We start from the raw sequence: 24,541 nt of genomic DNA on the forward strand, positions 1-24,541 counted from the left end.
ACTTTGCATGTTTGAAAGTACTAGAATATTTATATGCAGCTATAAGAACAGAGTGTACAAGTGACAGGGATAAATAACAACAACCCAAGTTGTTGTTGATAAATAATCCAAGTTTCTTGGGTTTAGTTTTCTTTTTCTTTGAGGGAGCACTGAGAAGGGGCTGGAGTTAACAAAGGACTAATGTTACAGGATGGAGAATGTAGGAGAAAATATGATAAATTGTTTTGATGCACTTTAAGCTGAAGAAGTGATGCACAGGGGAAAAAGTGTCACGGTTGTACAGGCTAGCTGCTGTTACTTAGGTCTGTGATTTTAGACAACAATACTGTTAAGCACAGATTAAATAAACTGAATTTTAGGGCTACAGCTTTGTGATGACATATTTTCTTTTCCTTGACTCCAGATGTCAGCGAGTCAGAAGTTTAATTTCTTTGATGTGTTCCCTAAAGTAACATGCAAATCTCCCAAGGAAGTACTAGAAATGGAGACACTTGGGAACCAGTCTGGGGATGTTTCAGACCCAGGAATGGACGAGGAGGAATTTTGCAGTGAGGCTTTCCAAAGACCTTTCCAGTATCTGAAAAGATTTGACCAGGGGTACAATCTGGACACATTCTGTTACAAAGCACACTCTGTGGAAGGCAGCCCGGCAGAATGCCTGCAGCAGTTCCTCCTGCACTGCGGGATTGCAGATCCCTCCTGGTCAGAACTCCGAAACTTCACATGGTTTCTCAATGTCCAGTTGCAAGATTGTGAAGCTTCTGTCTTTTGCAACCCTGACTTTGTCCAGGACACATTGCAAGGTTTCAAAAACTTTGTCGTTACCTTCATGATTTTAATGGCAAGGGATTTTGCAACACCGTCCCTAAACATTTCTGATCAAAGTTCAGGAAGGCAGTCCTTCAACCTGGAGAACGTTGCAGAGGAAGATCTTCTTCCTTTCCACATTCGGAAGAAGTGGGAGTCTGAGCCTCATCCGTATTTGTTTTTCAATGAAGATCGCGTGTCCATGACATTCATTGGCTTCCACTTTCAGCCTAATGGCAGTGGCAGTGTTGATGCCATTAATCCTTTGAATGGCAGCATTATCAAGAGAAATGTCATGACTTCACAGTTGTACAATGGCCTGTTACTCCAAAGAGTTCCCTTCAATATTCAATTTGATCAGTTGCCTCGTCATGAGAAGCTAGAGAAGCTTTGCATGGTTTTGGGAATCCCCTGGGTAATAGACCCTGATGAGACATACGAACTCACAACAGACAATATGCTAAAAATCTTGGCTATTGAGATGCGATTCAGATGTAACATCCCAGTTGTCATCATGGGAGAAACGGGCTGTGGGAAAACCAGACTTATAAAGTTTCTGTGCAAGCTGCGCAGAAGCTACATAGAGATAGAGAACATGAAGCTTGTAAAGGTTCATGGAGGCACTACTGCAGAGATGATTTATGCCAGGATCAAAGAAGCAGAAGCCCTTGCTAAAACCAATAAGGAGCAGCACGGGTTGGACACAGTCCTCTTTTTCGATGAAGCCAACACAACGGAGGCTGTAAGCAGCATCAAGGAAGTTCTGTGTGACCGCACAGTACAGGGGAAGCCTTTGGCCTCTTACTCTGGCTTGCAGATCATAGCAGCCTGCAACCCTTATCGTAAGCACACACCAAAGATGATTCAACGCTTGGAATTAGCTGGGTTGGGCTACCGTGTCAAAGCAGATGAGACGAAAGATAAGCTTGGATCTATTCCACTGAGACAGCTTGTGTACCGGGTCCATGCCCTCCCACCCAGCATGATCCCATTAGTGTGGGATTTTGGGCAGCTGAACAACTTAACTGAAAAGATGTACATACAGCAGATTGTGCAGAGAGTTACTGAACACGTCCCAGTGAGGCAGTTTGAAGCAGAGGTAATGACAGAAGTGCTTTTTGCTTCCCAGCAATACATGAGGCAGAGGGATGATGAATGCAGCTTTGTCAGCCTGCGGGATGTGGAGCGTTGCATGGAAGTTTTCAAGTGGTTTCACAAGCACAGTGAACTACTGCTGAGAGAACTGGAGAAGTACCTTGCTGAGAAGAGAGCTCCGAAGAGCACGGTTGAGAGAAACGACGTTATCTGGTCCTTAGTGCTGGCAGTTGGGGTCTGTTATCATGCATCCTTGGAAAAGAAGGAGGCATATAGGAGTGCTATCAGCCAGGTCCTTCCAAAACCTTATGATACCCAGAAAAAGATTTTGGAAGAAATCTCCCTGGTGCAGGACTTATTCCTGAGTGGTGTGCGCCTCCGAGATACCATAGCAAGAAACTTGGCCTTGAAGGAAAATGTCTTTATGATGGTCATCTGCATTGAGTTGAAAATCCCTCTTTTTCTTGTGGGGAAGCCTGGGAGCTCCAAATCCCTTGCGAAAACCATTGTGGCTGATGCGATGCAGGGCCAAGCAGCTCATTCAGATTTGTTCAAGGACCTGAAGCAGGTCCATCTTGTGTCTTTTCAGTGCAGCCCCCTCTCCACTCCCGAGGGAATCATAGGCACTTTCAAGCACTGTGCTCGATTCCAGGAAGGGAAGAACTTGGAGGAGTATGTCTCAGTGGTGGTTTTGGATGAGATTGGGCTGGCAGAAGACTCTCTCAAAATGCCGTTGAAGACTTTGCATCCACTTTTGGAAGATGGCTGCATAGATGATGTCCCTCTTCCTCACAAAAAGGTTGGCTTCATCGGGATTTCCAACTGGGCTTTGGACCCTGCCAAAATGAATCGAGGCATCTTTGTCTCACGTGGTGACCCTAGCAAAGAAGAACTTATAGAAAGTGCAAAGGGGATTTGTCGCTCAGCACGAGTGGCTTTGCAGAAGGTCGAACCGTATTTTTGTCACTTTGCAGATGCATATGAAAAAATTTGCAAGGCCCAAGACAGGGAGTTCTTTGGTCTGCGTGACTACTACAGCCTCATAAAGATGTTTTTTGCCTTAGCTAAGAGCTCCAAAAGTGATCCGACACCTCAAGACATAGCTGAAGTTGTTCTTCGTAACTTCGGTGGCAAAGATGATGTCAATGCCTTGGAAGTATTCACCTCACAGTTACCAGAAAAAGGAGAAATACATGCTCGTGATATCAGTAGAATTGAGCTGGTACAACAAAACATTTACAGTAGTGGTCAGGATGGTGATTGCAGGTATCTGCTTGTGTTGACTGAGAATTATGCAGCGCTGCAGATCCTCCAGCAAGTTTTTTTTACTGCCCGGCAACAGCCAGAAATTATCTTTGGCTCCAGTTTCCCTAAGGACCAAGAGTATACCCAGATATGCAGGAACATCAACCGTGTGAAGGTCTGCATGGAAACTGGCCAAATGGTTGTGCTCCTCAACTTGCAAAACCTTTACGAAAGCCTCTACGATGCCCTCAACCAATACTACGTGTACCTTGCTGGCCAGAAGTACGTTGATTTGGGACTGGGCACCCACCGGGTGAAGTGCCGAGTGCACCCGAAGTTCCGTTTGATAGTCATCGAGGAGAAAGATGTGGTATATAAGCACTTTCCCATCCCACTGATCAACAGGCTGGAGAAGCACTACCTGGATATCAGTACCGTCCTGGACAACAGGCAAAGAGAAACCGTGAAGGAGCTGAAGAAGTGGGTGCATGAATTCACTGCAGCCAATACAGGAGAGCACTTCATAAGCAAGCAGAAATACAGCCCTTCCGATGTGTTTGTGGGCTACCACTCCAATACCTGTGCCTCGGTGGTCCTGCAGACAACGGAAAGGCTGAAACCAGTATGTTCTCCTAGTGAACTCATGTCTTGCGTGAAGAGAGAAGCCCAGCTGGCTCTGCTAAACTGTGCCACCCCGGACTCTGTGATCCGCCTCTGCAACTCGGTGGGCTTGTTTATGGCAGATTCTCTGGCCAATATATACTTCAAGCAGCAGCAACACACGTCTTTTGCAGACTTCCTCCGAGCTCACGTCCACGTTGAGGCTGGGCACCAAACGGTCTTTACAGAGGTGAGTGTCTTGCAGAGCCCTCTCAACGCCCCCAGCCTGTGCTGAGGTTTTTAGTTTATCTGCCAGGGCTGCATTAGGGCTGCACCTGGGCAGACTTGCGAACAGCCGCGCTGCCTGGTGCCCAGATGTGCTGAAGTGGGTGGTTCAGCAGGTATGGGGTTGCATCTGCTGTGCGTGAAGCAGTATTTGATGCTCCCTGGCAAGCAGGGGTTTTAAGGGAGTTTGGGCAGCTGATGCATCTCTCTACTTTGAAAGTAGTTCTGTCTCCACATACACAGCCAGCAAAACTGGCTGCAGAAAAAGTTGTCAGGAGCCTTTGAACTTCATTTCTTTGTGTCTGCCTCTGGTCTTAAAGATGCAAAAGGCTTACCCAGCTAAGCCACAAACAGCCAGAGATCTTGTGAGCCTTTAATGGGAATACCTCTGGTTTACTTTTGCCTAGTACCAAAGCTAAAGAACTTTGGCTGAGATTGGCTGGAGATCTTCTCCCTCCTCTGCCTCGCATGGAGACAATGTGCTTTCTCTTGGGGCTGGACTTGCCGCTCCACGAGTGCTGCAGGGAAGGCAGCCTAGCAGGGAAAGCACGCTGCGGAGCTTCACGAGACCCTTCTGAAAGCCTTGGCTGCCCCGTCTCAGCTGCCCCATCTCTGGCAGCACCAAGAGTCAGTGCGTCCAGTTACTCAGCAGCGGCCCTGGGTTGGTCTAACAGCCCATGTTGACCCTTTGCCTACTGGCAGACCAAATAAATGGGTTTTTTAGGGTGCAGTCCAGCTCTGCAGCAAGTTACCAGCATCTGGGAGCATAGATGAGTAAGTCTCTACTGCCTTCCTAAGCAAAGAGCAAACCTACATCTTGCACTCCCAGGTCACCACCTTCTCGAGGCTTCTCACCAGTGCTGACACTGCTTGCCTGGAGACAGAAGTGCAGGGTAAAGCACAAAGGCCTCAAATCCTGTTCCTGCAGCAGTTTGACACGGAGTACTCGTTTCTGAAGTGCATCCGGTGAGTCTGGCTGTGCATTAGCCCGCTCTGAGCAGGCTGTCATCTGGGTGGAAGATGTGTGGGCAGAGCATTTGGAGTAACCCATACGGAGAAGGGAGGCACGAGGCCGTGCTGTGCTGAACAGTGGGCTGGCTCGGTGCAAGCTGCATGAGCTCCATCATACTGAGCCTGGGTTTTGAAGTTATACCAACCCTATAGGTTTTAATCTCTCCTCCTGCCTGCAGCAGCCAAAGCTAATGTGGACTGACTACTTCTACAGTCTTTGATGTTTTGTTTTTACACTTAGTGACTTTTAAATCCCCTTTCACTCTTCAGAGATTTCCTTGATGCCACACCAGGAAATAAAGTCCTTATTATTCAGACAGACTTTGAAGATGACTCTCAAAATGCCCAGCTCATCGCCTCAGCCAAGTAAGTCAAGTGTGAAGTGGTTCCCAGCTAGCTTCTGCTTGGTGGCTCCTCACCCCCATTTAATTATTAGTGCTGTTCTGGGGATTTCAGAATCAGGAATGTCTAATCCTTTGTTTATTCTGTAATGGAATGAATCTAGAAGCACCAATTGTACTTCAAATAACCCATAACCCAAGTCAAAATAAACTAGGCTGAGTCAAGTTGCCAGATAATCCCTTTGAAGCATGAGTTCTTGCCATTGGCTGCAGAAGTCCTGAAGAGCTGAGGATCAGGGTGACCATTCGAGGCATAGCTAGAGGTGGCAGGCTGGGGCGAGCGAATCACTCCTGTCTGTACGGGGGAAGAAACGTACCCTCTCTTACAGAGGGAAGACTTGCGGCCGTGAACTTTCATCTGTCTTTGATCTGCCAGCAGCATTTCCTCTTTGTTGTAGATACACTGTTGTTAATGAAATCAACAAGGCGGACCTGGGAGAAGTCTCCGTCTTTGTTTACTTTATTATGAAGCTTTCCCGGGTGGAAGGAGGAACGTCCTACGTGGGCTTCCATGGAGGTGGGTCTGGCCATCTGTCGCTCTGCACTCTTCAACTGGCTTCACGCAAACACACCAGAGCAACATTTCTTTTGTTCACCTTCCTTTTTAATGCTTAAAATTTGGACTTGGTGTGTCCTGTGGGTTGTCAGAGCTGCTTCCTTTACCCACGGGGACTGCCCCTGGGGGGCCAGTACCTTGGAGTCCTCGTCTCTTGTGTGAGAGCACCTTGCCTTGCCCACTGACAGATGAGTCCTCTTTCTAGTCAGCTGGAGAGCAGCAAACACACACAATGCTAATGGCATTGGCGTGTTGTCCTCCAGGAGGTTCCTGAGTACGTGCTTACGTGTTCTGCTCTCAGCAGCAGGTTCCTGCTGTGTGCGCTGGGTTCCGAGAGCCTCAAAGCCCCAGTAGTGTGCACGTCCTGTCAGTCAGGGTAGCATGCATTCACATGTTCAAAGCAAATTGCTGCTTTCCCATCAAGAAGTGAGAGTAAGCAAACTCTGAATGTGAACTGCTAGCCTACAGGTACTGGGAGATGATTCTCAGGAAGCTCTTCTAGAAGAGCATGCTGCAGATGTGAAATGATCTTTTTCTTTTTTTTTTTTTTCCTGTTCTCTGTGTTTAGGACTGTGGCAGTCGGTGCATATAGACGATCTCCGCAGATCCAAAGACATGATCTCTGATATGACTGCCCTGCAGAACCTCACCATCAGCCAGCTGTTCTCTGAGGATTCCAGTAAAACCAAAGGTGAGCTGCATGCTGGCTGTGCCAGCCAGTGGTGTTGATGTGCCGGTGGGGAAAAGGGGAGATGCGGTTCCCAGACTTGGTGCTTGTGGAACTTATGGCTGGTACAATGCATCTAATGATTTTCCCTGCTCAGCATCTGTTTTTTGCGGGGGTCACCACATGGCTACCAACTTGTATTTGTATTTAGTTCATTACTGCAACTTTGGGTCATCAAGTAAGTTAATTTAGTAGTTTTCCCTTTTTCTTGTGACAAAAAATGCAGTATTTGCACTGCTCAACACCCTGAGTGCTCAGTCTTGACGCAGGAGGCTGTGCTAAACCTGTAGGAAGGTTAGAAAAGACTTTCCCCTCAGTTTTTTCTTACACTTTTTCATCATAACGCCTTACAGGATTCTGGTAGAGCTTAGTGCATTAGCTCTGAGCATTTTATTTCTTCCAGTTCTTGCTGCATGAAGCTTGACAGCCCTAGCAGCTGTAGCTGTGTTTAGAGAGGTGGATCTCAGCTACTCATGCGGGTGATAATGGATCTCTGACAGATGTTCTGCTGCTCTGGGATGCAGTTGCTAAATAAACTCTTATCTGACGGATGCAGTAGTGTACTGCTTCTTTCTAATAAAAATTCTACACCTTAGTTGCAGCTCTGCCTGTGAATGGAGAACAGGAGGAAAACATGGTGGAGGTTGAAACATCAGTGCCAGAAGCAGAGCACTGTGAGGTCGGTTCCAAATACATTTGTTTGCTTCTCAGCTGTTGATATGGCTCTTTGCTCTCTGTCATCCGTAGGTACAGCACACCTTTTCTGTCCCCATTCACTTGAAATTCATCAGGAGTATTATTTGCATCATGAATGTTAATGATCAGACACAAATTCCTCCCCCTGCTGCCCAGTCAAAATCAGCATCACTAAAGTAGTAAACCATTCTGAGGACTCTCCAATTCCGTAGTCATTTCATGCTCCTAACTTTTTAAAAATCATCTTTAAAAGCGTCTGTTATCTTTCTACACCCTGAAGCTGAGAACTGTGATTCTGAGCCTGCGGCTCCAGCTGTTGGTGCTTTCTGGCTGAGGCGTGCCTTTAAAGCCATGCTGGACTTGGCTGTGGACTTTGCTGTGGTGCAGCCATGTTCAGACTGGCTCATGTTCCCCTGAGAGCATCAGCTGGAGGATGCCCAGTGCAAGGGTGACTGCATGTGGCTTTTGCCCCTGTAGTGCCTCAGCATCTCCCAGGGAGGGCATATTTTCCCTAGTCACATTTATCATTTCCACTGTTTTCCCTGAACTGCTGAATTTTTCCCCTGTAGGAGTCTATACAAATGCTGTGGGCATGCCAATCTGAAAGGGCCACAGAAGTTGCATCGTGTACTTGATACCAAAAGAAGAACTTAGATTTGCAGCCTGAGATGAGAGGAAAACTGGGATGTGGGATGCCAGGGGGACTGGCCCTTTCTAGAGAGCACTATAATTGTTTTAAGAGGGATGTGTTGGGGGCAAGGGTGTAAAACTGAAGTGTAATGAACTTGTTTTCATGCTGTTCCTGGGAAGGGTGAAATCCTGGACACCACTGTACTCCTGAGGACCTGCATACAAAGTGCCGTGGGGATGCTACAGGACCAAAATGAAGATCTTAGTCGAAGCAGAAAGCGAATTAAGATTCTCCTTGGCCTTCTGTCCCAAGAGGATGACTTGAAAGGTATGTGCTTCCTGGCTGCAGAAGGTAGTGTCCCTGAGCATCTAGGGGACCATCAAAACCTGTTAAGTTAATTCACTGGGGACCCAAAGGTTAGTGGTCCTTGCTGTAGCATAGACAAGTGGATCTCCCAGGGAATCTCCCAAGAGTGTGTGTGTGTCTGCTCCAGTCTTGTCACTCCTTCAATGGCTGTAGGGCTTTTCCTGGAGTTCAGGTTGTGGCTTTTTCTCTGGATGTGCTAGCTCTGGTGGCTGTTCTTTTTCCCCTTGGCCAATTATTGAAAGAATTATGAAATGCTGTGCTTGGTGTAATATTTGGGTTTGGGTCCAATGCCAATAGAAGAGAAAAATGCAAGTTCCCTGTTGTTTTCTAGCCTCTTTCCTGAAGATAACAAAGGCTCGTCTCTACAGCCTTTTGAAGAAGCAAGAAGAAAATTCCTTTCACCCAAAAAACTGGGTGCTTCGGGAGGCTTCCAACCTCAGTGCTCTCCAGGAGGCAGGCACCTTCAGGTGAGGACAGCAGCAGTATCTTGTAACCTGCAGGCTTCCAAGAAAAGTCTGCGAATGGCAGCTGTGCAGCAGACAGCAGTTTTGTGTAACCTGAACATTTGCAGTGTCAGTCTCCAGTCTGTGCTGGAAACTCTCCGAAGGCAGTTTTGTCCTCTCCTGGCTCCTGAGGGAGGGTGACGTAGAGCCAAATGGGCTGTAGCGGACAGGAATGCATGAATGCACAAGTGCGTTGAGCGGAACAGCGGGATTACCGGCAAGCCACGAGTGAGAGAAGTGTAGGTCTTTTAGTTGGTGGTGGGTTTTCCCCTTAAAAGCGCTTAAAGGACTTTCTCACATGCAAATGTCAGCAATTTTTCAGGACGACCACCTCCCGATTTGCTGATATTGTTGCTCACCTTCCCTCTGGGTTTCTTGGTCTCTTTCTGCCCCCAAAGGCACACCTTGTGGAAGCGAGTCCAGAACGTGATCACTCCATTCCTGGCCCTCCTGATTGCTGTCATAGACAGGAATGGCAATCTGGAGCTGTTGGCCAGGCCTGCAGCTGAGTGGGTGACAAACCTGTGGATGTTCATCTTCAGTGACACAAAACTCCTGACTGTCCCTTACGGTGTGGGTAAGAACAGGTGAGCCACTGGAGAGAGCAGCAGGAGGGCTGGCTGGCAGCACTGGGACCAGCCCAGCACTGGCTTAAAACCCACACGGGAGATGAACACTGCTGGTTGCTCCCCTGTGCTGTGCCAAAGGCAGCAGGGCGGTTCTTGGTGACTTCAGAAGTCTGTTCTTTCTGCCTTATCCCCAGTGCTCCTGGGCTTTGCTCTCTAGCTCTTGGCATGCTCACACTTCTTACCCAGCCCTCGGACCCCACATCTCCGGCCATTACAGCCCTTTTGCTGGGGAACGCTTACTGAGTAAGTTCTAATGCTACACAGTTGGCAGGATGAGCTGTATTAACGAGTCCTTCAGTTCTTTCCCCTTCCCTCATCCCCTTCTAGGGCTAATTTCTTGCTTTCTGCAGCTTCCTGCCTCTTGTCTGAATGTGTTTCCCAGGCAAAAGCCCAGTGCATTAATGACCTTTTAATCTCCTAGCTCTCAGCCAGGGATCATTCTGGTGCAGAACAACATGATTGTGTCTGCTGATGCTGGGAATGAGATGCCCTTCAGCTGGAGGATAAAGGAGTACTTGGATGAGATGTGGTTGGAAGCTCAATATATGCAAAACACTGAGGGTAAGAGCCTGGACTGAGCTCATGACACAGAGCATCTCCATCCACCTGCCCTGTTAGCTCCAGTTTGTTGCTACTGTGCCTCTACCCTTTTGTGACTCTGGAGTCACCTTCAGTCCCTCTGCGCTCATAGGAGCCAGCAGAGCTTTGTGCAACTGGCTTGTCTTTGTGCTTCTCACTATTAGTCTTTCTCACGTATTCTGTGCCCTTGTATTCAAAATGCTGTGGAATTGCCAAGAGTTAATGACAAGGCGAGATTCCATAAATACGACTGGTGCCTGGGCTGAGAAGGTCTGGCCTCAAATCCCTTCTTGTGCTCTGTATGAGGGGAGTGCTGTATGCATCAGTGATTAATTAGGTGTCAGTCTCTTTAGGATAGAAGCTGTGTCAAACCCAGCCTCCTCCTAATATTCAGCTTTTCTCTGCATTCTTGTTTTCCAGACCAAGCTGAGAAGTTTGTGGATATCTTCCAGAAAACTGCACTGGGAAAATTTATCTCTGCTCTGACTGAGGAAGAAAGGCAGATGGTCTTCCAGTGCTATATCACAGACTTTATTGTCTTGACCATTGGTGTGTCCTCCCCAGAGGAGCTGCAGGTCAGTGCCTGGAACAAGAGCTGGAAACCCTTTGGATGGAGAGAAGAGCGTGATGCTCGTGAACGTGCCCTTCTGTATCAGTCTTGCCTTCTCAGGCAAAATCCCCCTCAGAGACAGACTAATAGCAAGGTAGCCGCAAAGCAGATGCGTTTGATGCTGAATGTCTGCTGAAATTCTGAGACCTGACTCAGCAAAGCACTTCCATAGGAGCACCTATACAAATTGACACATCATTTAAGGCTGTCTTTGTAAAGTACTGATTCTCTTCTTTCAGAGAGTTTTGCCAGGATTTGCAATACAAAATGAATTCTAAAAGTTTTTTTTAAATTCTGACTTTAACTTTTTTTCTAAACTTTCAGTGTCTGCAAACTGCATTCTTATCTTGCATAAAGGAATGGAAAGCAACATCTCCCAGAAGAGAGGAAACGGTGCCATCCTTGCCTTGGGTCCACCTTGGCTACAATCAGTTCAAGAGCCGCCTGCTGAACTTTTCTAGGATCCTGGCTGTGCACCCCAGTGCGGTTGACTACCTTATTAACCAGGAAGGATATGAAATACCACATTCAGAGATGGTAGGGTCACCACCAGGCATTTGTGATCCTCAGCCCTAGCAGCCTCTGTCTTTGCTGAATTAGCTGGGGTCCAGTCTTTTCTGGATTTCAGCAACAGTAAAGTGGGAAGCACAAGCTCAGTCAGGATCCTCAGTATTAGGAATAATCTGCTATATTATCATTGCTACTAGCAGGATTTAAAATAGTTTACTCTGCTTTCACATCAGTTAATAGGATGTGCTAATGTTCTGAGCCCTGAGCATGAGAATTCCAGAGCTTAAGATAATCAAGTAGAACATTATTCAGTACAACACATGCTATAGCAAACCAGATTGAGAGCCCAAGGTTCATAAATAATTCTGAAATGCAATTGTTGAGTTATACTTACACCCTGTGTGTGTATCTAGGTTTTAGATGTATTAGCTGCAATGGCATGTGCAGAAGAGCTGGAGAATCAAGTGCAGACAGCCCATCCAGAGATCTGGCTGCAGAAAGTGAAGAATCTTCGTATGCCAGTTGAATTTCTTTGTAAAGAGAATGATTTACAGAGGAGTGGGAGTCGATGCCGTCAGCTGCTAAAAGGACTCAAGTACGTACCACAGATCTGCTCACAATCTTGATCTTTTGCCTAGCTGTTAATAAAAATATTAGTGCAGGCTGAAAGCTGCTCTGGTGCTGCTATTCTCAGACGAAGACCTTGCAAACCTTTCCAGGTTCCCACTAGGCTCAATTACATAGTAAGCATCAAGAAACAGATTTTTTTTTTTTCCTCATCTCATGTAGTTTCTCCCTCTAAATACAGCAGTATCACCCAGTGCATTCCAGCTGGGTTCAGGGGTTATTTAAAGCTCTCATTAGGTTCTTGTTAACCAGCAACGTCTCCCCACCTCATCCCATGTGTGTAAAGCCTGAGAGATGGGGAACTTCACTGCATCTAAGACTGAGTCTTGTCTCTTGGAAGGCAAGCCCAGAGAGCTACCCTGGTTTCTCACTGACCTTGTTTAGTTTAACCAAAGGGAAGAAAGTGCAGTTAATTGTGATTATTATTATTGTTTGTTGGGGTTTTTTTTTTTTAAATTACTTCCCGTCATACAGAAGTTAGAGGCGTGAGAAGGTCTTTGCAGTGGTCTTAATTCTGCTGCTGCTGTCTGCAGGACAGACTCCTATGCTGTAAGCTCACTGTGAGGTGCTGTTACGTGTTCTGTCCTTGAGAAAAAGCAGGGCTCGTAACCAAAAGGGCAAGGCAAGGAGGTGCGTGAGAAGTACACAAATGCTGTAGCGGTGAGCATGAAAAGCAGTGAGGTCATTAGGATGACATGATACTGCGCTTCCATTCACGTTCTGAGCTCAAAATTGTACTTTTTGAAATCACACTTTCCTTCCCACAGAGTCTACTGGAACCGGGTTTTCTCCATGTCTCTGTTTATAGAACACGTGTTGTTTGGTATCAACACTCTGATGCCAGAATTTGAGAATTTAGTGAAAAAATATACTTTGCTGCTTGCCAAGGTAAGCAAAGATGTGATTTCACCTATTCCCTGTTTGCTTCTGCTGATCATGTGAATTTTTTGTCTCGGGTAGTAGAGCTGAGTCATTTGGCTTTGTCCTTTTCCTCTGCAGTGTTTTCAGCACGATTCAGACATGAAGACTCATCCAACTTTTGTTGCAGTGATGAAAGTGCTGTGCCAATGTAAGGATGAAGTCAGCAGCAGACTCTACAGGTAGTGACATTGAGACAAGTCGCAGGGTCCAGTAGGAATATTGCCTATGTCGCTAGTGTATTTCTGGGTGTAAGGCAGTGCTGCATACAATGTAATGGAAGCCAAATGAAGAGCAATAAGTTCCATTTTAGTCTGCACCCTGAAGCTAAGTCATTAGCCAACAGGTCTTTTATTATCTCCTCAGAGTCTAGTTGCTGATGAACATCTTATTAAAGGCGTTTGGTAAGACATCATTGAGGCGATTGCGTTCATTGCTGTTTCTGAATTACAGATACGGTCTGAAGGCATGTCTGATCTGCCTTGGAGAGCCAAAGGATCCAGTCTGCCTGCCTTGCTACCATGTGTTCTGTCAGAAGTGCATCAGAATGTGGCTAGTACCGGCGCAGATGCATTGTCCGTACTGCAGAGTTGCCATGGAGGATGTTAATTTAAATGTCTCTGAGGAGCTCAGGTACTCCACCCTGCCCAAGGTGGAAGTGTTGCAGTGGGGCTGGTTGTGTAAGGAAATTCTGATTTGCACCTCTGAAGTTGTCAACACGAGCAGAATGGGTGGAGGGGACTCTGCTCTGCTCTTTCTGGAACCAGAACAGGTCCTGTCCGTTTTCTGTTTATTGTTTCAAAAGAAGGGAAGGGAGGAAGTTGTCTTGGCCCCTGTAAGAAAACTGTAGTTACGAAACCCTGTAAAGCTAAAGCGCTGTCAGTGGCTGAATTGGACAAGGGAACTGCTTGTCACCTTGGATTGCTTTGTGACAGCTTAGCGAAAAACTCTCAGTGAATGTATCTGGCATCACGTTGCCATTCGTGATCTTAGTTGTCGATGTGATACAGCCTTTGCAGACAATGCTGCTGAAGTGTTGCATAAATCCAGCCTTTTGGAAAGCTGGAAAAGTATCTCACCTTGGTGACTTTTGTCTGTCTGCTTTGCTTCATCCATTATTGAAGTGGTTCTGTATTTGAACATTGTCCTAATGTTTTTTTTTACCCTTCCCCTAGAGATGCCATAGCAAGAAATGCCCTGTTCCGGCAGAGATGCAATAATTTCTTCATAGATGTGGTCACTACCATGTGCTTCAAGGACAATGAACCCCCTGAGGCAGAGGTGATCCAAGAGCTCCTCAATCTGCTGTTTGTTCACAGAAGCCTCCTGAAAGATTCAGGTGAGCTCCCTTCATCCCGGCGCTCAGCCTCATGGAGCTGCTTCTCTTGCCACTTTCTCACCTGCCAAACTTGTCTTTTATCTCACAGATCACCCTACCGTCCACACCAAATTTCTGTCCCCATTTAACGATGAAGTGGATGAAACTCCCATCATCCGCTCAGTAATGCTGAAGCTCCTCTTGAAGTACAGGTGAGTGCAGTCAGATGATGGACGTTGCACTAGGGGGTGGTTCAGCTTTGTTTTTCATGACCTCATCAAACCAATCTGATTGTTTTCCTCTCTTCCATGCTATTCATTGAATTTGAGTCAATATGGGTGAAATTCATCCTGTGCTGTTGTATTAGTTATGCAACTTGGCTGGCTTGCATGCAGCTTGCATGAAGTATCTGACCAGTCTGTGCCAAGGTTTACCTGGCTATTCTTATCCTAAACCTGTGCTGAACCTGGGTGGCTTGGGTAACCTAAAGATAGGCTAATTGATCTGCTCTGGATCAGCAAAGCAATACTCCTCATCCACAGACATCTAACCAAGAACGATCTTTTGTATGCTCACACAGAGCGCTCTGTTCACCCTAGCTCCTCCAGCCTCCCTTTGCAGTCAGTGCACAGAAAGCCATTTCTCATGTGTAATCAACTCCTAAATCAGATGCTTAAAATAGATCAGATGACTAATGCCCTAGAACTGCTAATTTGGCATTGTTGATGGTCAAAGCCTAGCTGAGAGCGTGAAGCTAGATGGCATCTGGCAAAAGACGGCACAATTGCTTTTCCATCTTCCAGATGGACCCAGAGTGCCCCCCACCTGTCACATGGACATAACTAGTAGTTCCATCGTAATTTAGAACATTTGTCAGTATTGCGGTTGTGGTAAGGGGGTGTTTCTCTCTCCTGTAGCTTCAATGAAGTGAAAAATGATGTGCAGCGCTACCTGTCCCAGGTAGAGCACAATGAGATCCTAGAGAAAGATGATAAGAAAGAACTCTACTTGCTTTTTGTCAACTGCTTGGAGGTAAGAGTGCTGGGTAGGTAAGAGCTGGGCAATAAAACTGTTGCAGGAATAAAAAAGTCAAGAATAGAAATCCTTGTGCATTTTTAGGCACATTTCTTGTGCACATAACTAGCTGCCCAACTAGAAAACCCAAAAGGAAGATTATTTCAAATCACCTGGTCAGAACCTGCTCTCCAGTAACTAGCCTTGCTTTCCCAAGTAAGGCTTCTGTGTGTTTGCAGCATTACATACGTTCTCCTTTCTCCTGGACACCTTGGACAGGTGTCTGAGTGTCAAGTGAGGCCCGATAAGACTCAAACTCCAACATAGGAGTGCAGCAAGCAGGGGGAATTCTAGTTGCAGTAGTCCACTACTGGACTACTTTCTTGTTTTCGGAGACACTTTATTGTTTGCAAAGCTTTAGATTATTATGCTGTTTGGATTGTTCTCTTTCCTCCCTGGCATAACTTTTAATGCTTTGGACAACTTTAAGCAAACTTGACAGCAGGGTAGAGGTTTAATTTCTTACAGTTTTCATTAAAACGGTGACTTTGTAGATAGGATCAAAATTTGTATTCTTGCTAAGGGAAAGACAGGTAGAGCTTGGCATCTTGGAACATGTGGTATGTGTGGCCGGTCAGCATGCTCATAACTCCCTTGCTCAGCTACCTGTTTAGGAAATACGGGAGAGAGCTTGGGCACGTTGCTGAAGGTGTTTGGTGATGTGGCAGAGGTGTAGGATAAGCACCTGAGGGATCGCAGGGAGGAGCTAATGGCATTGGGGTGGAGGGTGCCATGAGAGACACAACAGTTTAATGTGCTTACTGCAGTGGGGATGCATTGGAGATATAAAGTACCAATGCACAGGACATCTGATTTAAGTGGTTCTGCCACTCGTGCAATATTTTGGCCTATCTTTAGGATTCCATGTGTGAAAAGTCTGAGGGCAGCCTTGGATGTGAGCGTATAAACTATCTGCCTGGGGACAGAGGCTTTCCAAAGAACTATCTCCCAAAGAACAATCAAGAATCTCCTCAGGAATCATCCGTTGAGTATCTGCAGGCAGTAGCCAAGGTTCGCTTGTACCTGAGTAAGGCTGCAGAGCTGCTCTTTGACCTGCATGAGCGCACAGGTAAGTTTAATTGTCCTGCTGTCAGATGGAAATGCTGTATACAGAGCAAAGTCACCACGGGAGATGGGCTGGACACAGTCAGTGCAGCTGTGCTAGAACTTGTTTTGATGCATGGCCAAGAATGAGTGCATCAGCTTTTTTCTTTTCTCTGTCATTAGGAGTGTCAGTATTATCTGTCCTCTTTCCCATGTATGAGAAGCACTCTGTAAGTAGTAGCAAGGCTGTAGCGGTCACCCCTAGGGTGCAGTTACGTGGTAGTTGTGCCTTTGGAAGGAGATTTATTTTATCCTTAGATGCTAACAATGAAATTTTATTTAAGACCAACGACATTGAACTGTAATGAATAAATGAATAAAGCATAAATGATGCTTCAGATACATCACTGCTGTAAGGCTTATTGTTTTATATGAATGAGAGCTCTGCACAGCTAAAAAGGATGAAGAGATGCTTCCAAAAAATAAGTGAAAGAAGTTTTGAGCTGATTTGCTGACCCAATAAAGGACGACAGTGTGTGGAGAGCCTCAGATACTTACACAGTCTGTGAAGCATCAAAGTGCGGTAACGTAACTAATTCAAGGGACTTTGGTGTCCAGCTCTTGCATCAAGGATGTCAGGCTAGCAGAATGCACCCCAGGAGATGGTTCTTAGGGAGCACCATCACTGTGGCAGTTGAGACAATGGAAAGCCATTACTGAGCAAGATAAGAGAGCTCTGAGAATGAACTAGCAGTTCCTCTGAGAATAAACAGACAGTTCCTCTGTCTGAAATCCAGCTGAAATCTAGATGAGCTTCTGAGGAAGAGAGGGCTCTTGAGTTCTCCTGTGTAGTTAGTCAGTACGAGAAAAAGGAGCTTGGTGCTACAGCTGGTGCTGACAGAAAAGTTTTACAAAGTAGGATGTGGTTTTGCCTTTGGGTTTTTTTTCTTTTTCACCCCTCTAGAACAAGACCAGGTAGAGGAGAAGCAGCGTTACCTGGCAAATGTGAGGGTGTTCTGTAGCCTCGCCAAGAACAACTGGCATCACGTTTACCTAGTCCGGAAAATCGCTAGTCAGTATGGGATGGAATTTGCTCAGAAGCTTGTCACAGACACACAGTTTAATTGGGTGTTCCCAATGGAAATTCTGAAACAGGTAAGGAAGAGGTGTCTCCCTGGAGATGGCTCTTGTCTCCTCTTAGTCTTCAGCTTGTGCTGCTCTGGGGTGTTTCTGCTGTTGCCTGGCTCTTGGGGGACTCACCACAGCGGGAGTGGTTGTGAAGCTGACTTCTTGCTCTCTGTTGAACGGAGTCTGTTGTGGCAGCCAGGAGCCGTTTGGGCTGCCGTGCCTGCCCGCTGTCTCTTTGTGAAGGCTGAAATGCCACAGTTCTTGGGAGGAAGAGGAGGTTCTGTTCATGTCCACAGTGCTCACCATGGGCTCTTCCCTGTGTAGGTACGGAACAGCCAGTCTAATAGCATTGATCGTTACCTGGCATGTGGCGAGAATTACCGAGTCCTGCGTGATGCTGTGGGGAAAGCCGTGATTGAGTGTTCGACTGAGGGTCTTCTAGAGGCACAGAAGGTAGGGCACGTTCTCCTCACCATAATCCTATTGTGGGTTCTGGATGGCCAGTGTTTAAGCTTTGTGTTCCTGTAGACAGCATCTCTTCCGCTGGGGATGCCTGGCTTGCCCTTGCTTGAAAGTTACCGTGGCTTATCCTGGCAGACACGTGTGTTTGGTTTTCTCATTTGTGTTCTAGCATATGTAACTCTGAGGTTATTTCTGTTGGTTGCCTCATCCTCGCTTTTCTCCCTTTGCTATAGATCGCAGCGGTTTGTTTTACAGTAAGCAATACAGGCACCCAGGTTCACAGTGTAGCCAACTGACTGGAGAGTAGGCAGATAATCAAGGAAGCTTTATGCCCCCTGCCCGCCCATATCTGCCTGGCCTTGTGTCTTGCCACGCAAAAACAAGCAGGTGTTTTCTGTGTACCTGTAACCTTTTCCCAATATGCATTTTGTGTATGAAAATCTTCAGGAAGAAGTTTGCAAACAGTGCACCTTTGAATGTCTCAGTACCATCTATTATACCCTGGTCGTGGTTTGGTTTTTTTTCACTTGTGTGTTGGTTTGAAGGAAGGCATGTATAGGTTGCTGCCTAGGGAGATCGCAGTTCCGACTGGATGTTAGAAGAATGAAATAGTTGAGATGTTTCTGATGTAAAACCCTCAATCAGCTTGAGTGCTGTCAAGCCATTCATTTATGGCTTGAACAGCCACTTCTGCACTATCCCCCTTCGTTTGTGGGGAGAGCTCTACTGCAGACCTGCTGAAGCTGGCATATCCAGCAACCAGACAAGAAGTCTTGTCAAACTTCAGCTGTGACAACTCTAGCCTCTTCTGCACCATATCATCAGTTCTTCCTTTCTAGGCATCTAGCAGCTCCCCGGCTGTACAATCTGTCCATCTGCTCCTGGCTATTTTCAGAGAGGTCACTGCCCTGTATGGAGTGAATGACTCAAATCTTCATCCCAAACAGCAGGTAAGATACTTCACTTTGGAAGCTTGTGACAAACATGCTTCATTGATAAGGGTGAATGAGATTTGAATCATTGGTGGAAGAGTCTTTTGTTCTTCTGCCGCAAATATGGTTATGTCCTGATCTGAGCAGACTGAAAATGTTTGCAAAGCTGGGACAGCACAGCGTGGGAAGCAGCTGATAGTCCTCTTCAGTTTGGTGGGCAATATCATGCTGGTTTTATTTTTTTTAAATATGTGCTTTCAGCAAACAGATGCTATGACCAAGTTCATCCAGAACTCCCAAGTCCTGAATTCTCCAGACCTGCAGAACTTTGCAGCTTCTCTTGTGATGAATACACTGCCATCTCTGACAGTGGATCCTCAAAGCTTCAGCCACAATGGAGCACTAATTGAGATGGCTGTTCACACCGCTGCTGTCTTGTTGTGCGGGCAGAACCCCATCCTGCAGCCCCTGAGGAATCTGGCATTCCGTCCGCACACCATGGAGGTAAAGAGATTTAACTCCAATGGCAACTCAACATATTGCTAGTTCTTTCATGTGTCTGCTGGATCCTCTATAACCTAACCTTTCCTAACATCAAAAGCACCAACTTATTGTTTTAGCTGTGAATTACCAGTGTATGATTATTTCAGTGTTGTTGGGATTAATTAGCACAACAAGCAGCTCTGGACTGGTACCTTTTCAAGGTACCTCTGCATCCTGAGCAGTATCAGGCAAATACTTTTGCTGATATTTGCGCGAGCAAGTCTGAAAGCAGTTGGCAGGTCATAGTGCGGAGACCTGCGTGCTCTAGAGAATAATGGCGCATGGAGCCCTGGCTGAGTCAGGGGGAGGGACCTGCTGCTCTGCTTCTTCTGGCTATCCAAGGCGTAAGGAAACGTGCTGGTACATCAGGCCACTCCAAGAGGAATCCAGCTCAGGATGTCCAGAGAGTGCATGTGCAAGGCTTAACGATATTGACAGTTCCTAAGAATGGATTTTCAAAGGTTGAATTTGAAAAAGTGTGTATATCATCTGCATGACCCCTGCTTTCAGATGTCTCCTGTTCCCCATCATGAATAAGGAGCCAGTGAGCAACTGCTACAGGAAATAACTGATTTATGCATTTATTTGTCACCTTTTTTCTGTTTCCTTCTTAGCACTCTTTTCTGCCTACAATGCCAGAAGACATAATGGCTCAGGCCAGGGCCTGGGAAGGAATGGCCACTCTGCGGTGGTACAGTAAGTGCTCCTGACTGGCTGTGGAAGGAATTGAAGGATAATCCTTGGGTTTTGAGTGAAACTGGTCCAAACGTGAGGACAGACGCACTCTTCTTTTCGGCATGAGCTATCCTTTGTAAATTAAGATTTGTAGCTATGGCTTATTGGGGTAATGCATGAAAGTGCATCAAGCTTCTGTTTAGTCTCAAGCTTATAGCTGCTTACCAAGTCTGAGAGTGCAGACGACCTGCCCTGTTACTTCTGGCAATGTTAAAGTGGTGTGAGCAGAAGAGCACTTTTGCCACCTTCCTGCCCAGCTTTCAGCTCTCTGCTTTCCACAGTAGGATCTTAGTGCAGACCAGGAATCCAGAGGTGGGAGCATTCATGCTTCCCAGCCTATTTGGTACTCAGTAGCAGAATCTTTCAGACTTCCATTCCTTGTTTCTCAAGGAGAGAAGCACTGAAAACTTGTTCTGATTCCTCTGTGGGTCTATCACTCCTTTGAGTTTTGGGACTGTCACTGCTTTTGATTAGATCTTGAAGCATATTTCTTGCTCCAAGATGATGGTGCCTATGACATGAAATAACAGGGTCTTCATAAATGTCTGTCTTATAATACTGTCCTGTTTGTTTCTCTTTCTTGACAGCATGTCCGAATGGCCACCCCTGCACTGTAGGAGAGGTAAGAATTGGAGACTGGTGGGTTTTTAAGCAGATACTGTTTTCAACAATAAACTGTTTTATTTTGTTTACTCATTTTAATGTTCTATTGCACAGCGGTTCATTTTTCTAAACTCTATATTAATCATTTTGCCAATGTAATGTAAAATTTAGAATAGCTCTAGCACAGCTTATACCATAAATCTAGGAAACAAGAGAGGCAGAGGTCCTTTGCCCAGTAGCAGTTTTTGAATTACAAGTTACAGTTTGGATCTTTGTTTCATTCCCTTTCTCTGCTGGAGGGGCTCTTACTCTGGAATTCAGTGTTCTCGTTTTGCTTTTTGCTAGTGTGGCCGCCCCATGGAAACTAGCCACTGTGTCGACTGTGGTGCCCAAGTTGGAGGGGAACAGCATAAATCACTGCCTGGCTTTCGAGAATTCCAGTATGTTTTGATTCATTAACCTTTTCAGAGCTAAATGATGTAGTATTTGCTTGTCATGCTTTCGGGGCAAAAGGCACCAACCACTTCATGCTGCTACCTGAAAGGTGGCATGTGGGATTCCCCGTTAGCTTGGACATGGGCCTTTGAGGGGAAGAGGCTCAGCTCTTAGGAGTGCTGGCACAACTCTGACTTGGCAGAAACTGCCTTGATGTAAGGTCTTGTCAAGCTGCTGGTTTACGGTCTTTCATCTCCCTGCTCATCCAGGCTGGTAGAGATTATGTGGTTCTACACCAACATACAGTAATAGGCAACGTTTTTCTTAAATGGATCAGTGTGACTGAAGAACTTCTACCAGAGTTCCAGTAACTATAACCTGTGCTCCCTCCTCCTTGATTCTCTGCGTTAGCACTTACAGCCCTTCTGTAAGAATGTCAAAGTAACTAATTATAACAGCAGTGGTTTCTTGTGTAGCCAGCACAGAGTTGGCTAATCTTGCCCTACAGGGCTGGACATTGCCTCTCTCATAGAGAATGTATTAGGGAGATGTCCAAGGAAGAGTAATCAGCCAGCAAAACCAAGCAAATTGGCTTATTTGTGTACAAAACTTACTGGAAGTCCTCATTCCCCTCTAGCGCTTTTAATTGACAGCTTTTATGGCATTCAGAGAACTTATGGGTCAAAAAGACATTACTGGGTATCAAAGACATCTCTTGTGTGTTTTTTGTCAAGGCAAAAAAATACTATATATACGCTTTCCAACAGGACTAGAGAAGACAGAACTCAAACCGGCCACATCCTTGGAGATGCACGACACAGAAAAACAGTGGGAGTGTCTGATCGGGCCATGTCCCCCGTTGTCTTCGTGCTGATACGCTTGCTCACACACTTGGCAATGTTGCTGGCAGCCACAAAAGATTCTCAGGTATCTTCCAATAATAGTTCCAAGTTGCCACGTGAAATGTAGTGAAACCTTTGTATGATGCTGGTCCTTCTCATCATATTGCCAAGTAACTAGGGCAGTCTTTCAAGATGCAAGACCCAACTTCACTTCCCTCCCTGCCCAGGAGTGAATTTGGTTCCTCCATGCACTTGTATGCACACACATACACGTGTATCTGCCTTTAGTTGTTCGAGTGGCAGGTAATCCTATAGCATGGGGTTAAGACTTTCTGGTAAGACTCAGCTCTGCATGCCTTGTCCTCTAACTGGACGTTAGTGGCTGTGCTCATTTTCCCTTTTGTTTCTCTTTAGTCATTGCAACAGATTATCAAGCCACCGGTGCAGGACTCGGTGAGGTTCCTGCAGCAGCATATTCAGGAGGACTTAGCACAGCTGACAAGAATTTTGGGGAAGAGTGTGGATGAGACTATCAACATCTTTCATCTTGTCCTCTGCAGCCTCCTCAAAGACCCCCATCAGCACCCAGGCCAGTGTAAGGAAAACTACCTGCCCTGTCACATGTGCACGCTACACCAGCATTCTAAGAGCAGCGGTTATTTAGCATCTTTGCTAATAAACCATTTCCAACAGGCAGTAGCTGAGCTGATGAGGAAGATCCAGAAATTTGAGGCTTGTTTCTTACTGTAGGGAGTGAAGAATTTTTGGTTGTTTACTTCTCTTTCGGTCGAGCACGTGGGGTTTGCAGGGGTTGGAAGCTTCTCAAAACCTGCAGTCACTGTGTGCTGTTCTGGATGACGCTCTCCGGCTAGTCCAAGATACTTGTTTAGGTTCTAGCACCTCTGTAATTGCTCTTGGCTCATCATGCTAACTTGCAAGGACGTCACATCTGGAAGCTTAGAGAATCTGTACTTTCTTTTAACTGAAATATTGCAGATGTAAAAGACTAAATATTCCTATTGCAGGGCCAGTTCAGTTTGATGGGCTCTCCACCAAGGAGAAGAGAAACAAGTGGGAAGAAGTTGTTGCAAACACAGTTATTGTTCCTGAATTGGAGGTGAGAAATTTGCTGTATAAAATTGCAGTAGTTGAGCAGTTCAAAATCCACCTATTTGGAAATCTGACCTGCTATAATATCTGTGCTACATCTCACCCGGCTAGTCCTAAAGCCAAGCCATCTACGACACAACTGCAGGTTAGCTTTCATTTGTAAGAGTCAACCAACTTTATTCTACCTGTGGAAATGAGTATCCGAGACTCGAGTTGTGCTATGATGGTTTTGTATAGCTGGAAAAGCAGAAACGTCTTAGCTCAGTTGAAAGCGTTTCTCCAAGTGAGCACATGGTTGCCTCAAATGAATCCTGTCTGCACCCCCCCCTCCCCGCACCGTCTCAGGAATGGAGGACCCGCGAGCTGGATGAGCTGGAGAGCAAAGAATAACTTTATGGTATAAACAGCTGTCTGGCAGTGTGTTTTACATGCCTTGCCTAGGAGCTCATCTTCTGCTTTCACATCTTTCTGTGTCAATTAGTCATCAAGCTATCAGGGAAATATACTGTAATGGAGGTTCAACATGGTGGCACACTGCCAATTCTGATATTTTATTTTATTTTTTTTTAAATACAGGATTTGGATAAGAAACTTCTGAAGTTAAATAGACGAATACAAGGGGATGAGAGAATTTCTTCCAATCCCGTAGTGAAAATAGTTTATGGTGACCCGGCCACTTTCCTGTCCCAGCTGCCAAAGGACAGTCACATACATCATTCCAAGATGTGGAGCTGCCGAAAGAGGATTTCAGTGGAGAACCTGGGCCATGTAGTCCAGCAAAAGAATGCCAAGGACGCTGTCCCTCTCCTTTGGAAGTTTCTGCAGAAGGTGGGTGTGATACAGGGAGGAGAGATCAGTTCACCAAACCACAGACTGGTTGAGGTTGGAAGGGACCTCTGCAAGTCCTCTGGTCCCACTGCTGCTCAGGCAGGGTCACCTAGAGCCAGTGGCCCAGGACCAAACCACTGTTTGATTATACGGTGTCTTTATTCTCATAACTTTCTATAATCTTGAGAACTGCATGTGTAAAATCTTTTTTTTCTTTTAAACATTTAAAAAGTAATACCGTAAAAGTATTCAAAACTAGTTTGTCCAAGGACAACCTTATTCACAGGCTCCCTTTCCTCTTCCAGGAAACAGAACTGAGGCTGGTTAAATTCTTACCAGAGATTCTGGCTCTGCAGAGAGACTTGGTGAGGCGATTTCAGAACACTGCTGATGTCAAGCACTGCTCGATCAGAGACTTCATCAATGAACCCCTCTCGGGTGAGAACACTGTGCCAAAACTGTAATTAGTGAAACAAAAAGCACTGGATAGTCCAGTGGAAAATGAAAGTGAAAATTTCTCTTGAGCTTGCAATCTTAAGCCCTCATATTTTCCTTTTAACTCCCATCCAAATGAATTGGAGACCTTAACCCTGGCGTTGTGTTTGGAAAAGTCATCAGATGGCTTTAAAGAGAATTAGGCACAGGAAGATTGTTCACAAGGGGTAGGGACTCTGCTCAGAACTAGGCAAGA

General features: G+C 46.0%; 1 protein-coding gene across 11 annotated transcripts in view; it reads left to right on the top strand.

Moving 5' to 3' along the window:
* The window catches only part of RNF213 (ring finger protein 213), a 52,429-nt gene that overhangs the window by 23,995 nt on the left and 3,893 nt on the right, over positions 1-24,541 (top strand). For 10 of the 11 annotated variants that reach the window (XM_054846223.1, XM_054846227.1, XM_054846228.1 and 7 more), the window contains 32 exons: positions 404-3,997; positions 4,862-4,998; positions 5,314-5,409; positions 5,843-5,961; positions 6,569-6,691; positions 7,324-7,406; positions 8,234-8,381; positions 8,752-8,887; positions 9,322-9,510; positions 9,974-10,113; positions 10,552-10,706; positions 11,066-11,278; positions 11,665-11,846; positions 12,646-12,766; positions 12,878-12,978; positions 13,250-13,429; positions 13,972-14,135; positions 14,224-14,326; positions 15,032-15,146; positions 16,047-16,257; positions 17,197-17,387; positions 17,685-17,813; positions 18,662-18,772; positions 19,016-19,258; positions 19,912-19,993; positions 20,620-20,654; positions 20,981-21,075; positions 21,838-21,997; positions 22,327-22,507; positions 22,938-23,029; positions 23,599-23,850; positions 24,156-24,288. In XM_054846223.1, the coding sequence (XP_054702198.1) occupies positions 404-3,997; positions 4,862-4,998; positions 5,314-5,409; positions 5,843-5,961; positions 6,569-6,691; positions 7,324-7,406; positions 8,234-8,381; positions 8,752-8,887; positions 9,322-9,510; positions 9,974-10,113; positions 10,552-10,706; positions 11,066-11,278; positions 11,665-11,846; positions 12,646-12,766; positions 12,878-12,978; positions 13,250-13,429; positions 13,972-14,135; positions 14,224-14,326; positions 15,032-15,146; positions 16,047-16,257; positions 17,197-17,387; positions 17,685-17,813; positions 18,662-18,772; positions 19,016-19,258; positions 19,912-19,993; positions 20,620-20,654; positions 20,981-21,075; positions 21,838-21,997; positions 22,327-22,507; positions 22,938-23,029; positions 23,599-23,850; positions 24,156-24,288 (8,014 nt within the window). The other variant, XM_054846231.1, reaches the window with a different exon arrangement.

Source organism: Grus americana, chromosome 18 (assembly GCF_028858705.1).
Source record: "Grus americana isolate bGruAme1 chromosome 18, bGruAme1.mat, whole genome shotgun sequence".
NCBI lineage: Eukaryota > Metazoa > Chordata > Aves > Gruiformes > Gruidae > Grus > Grus americana.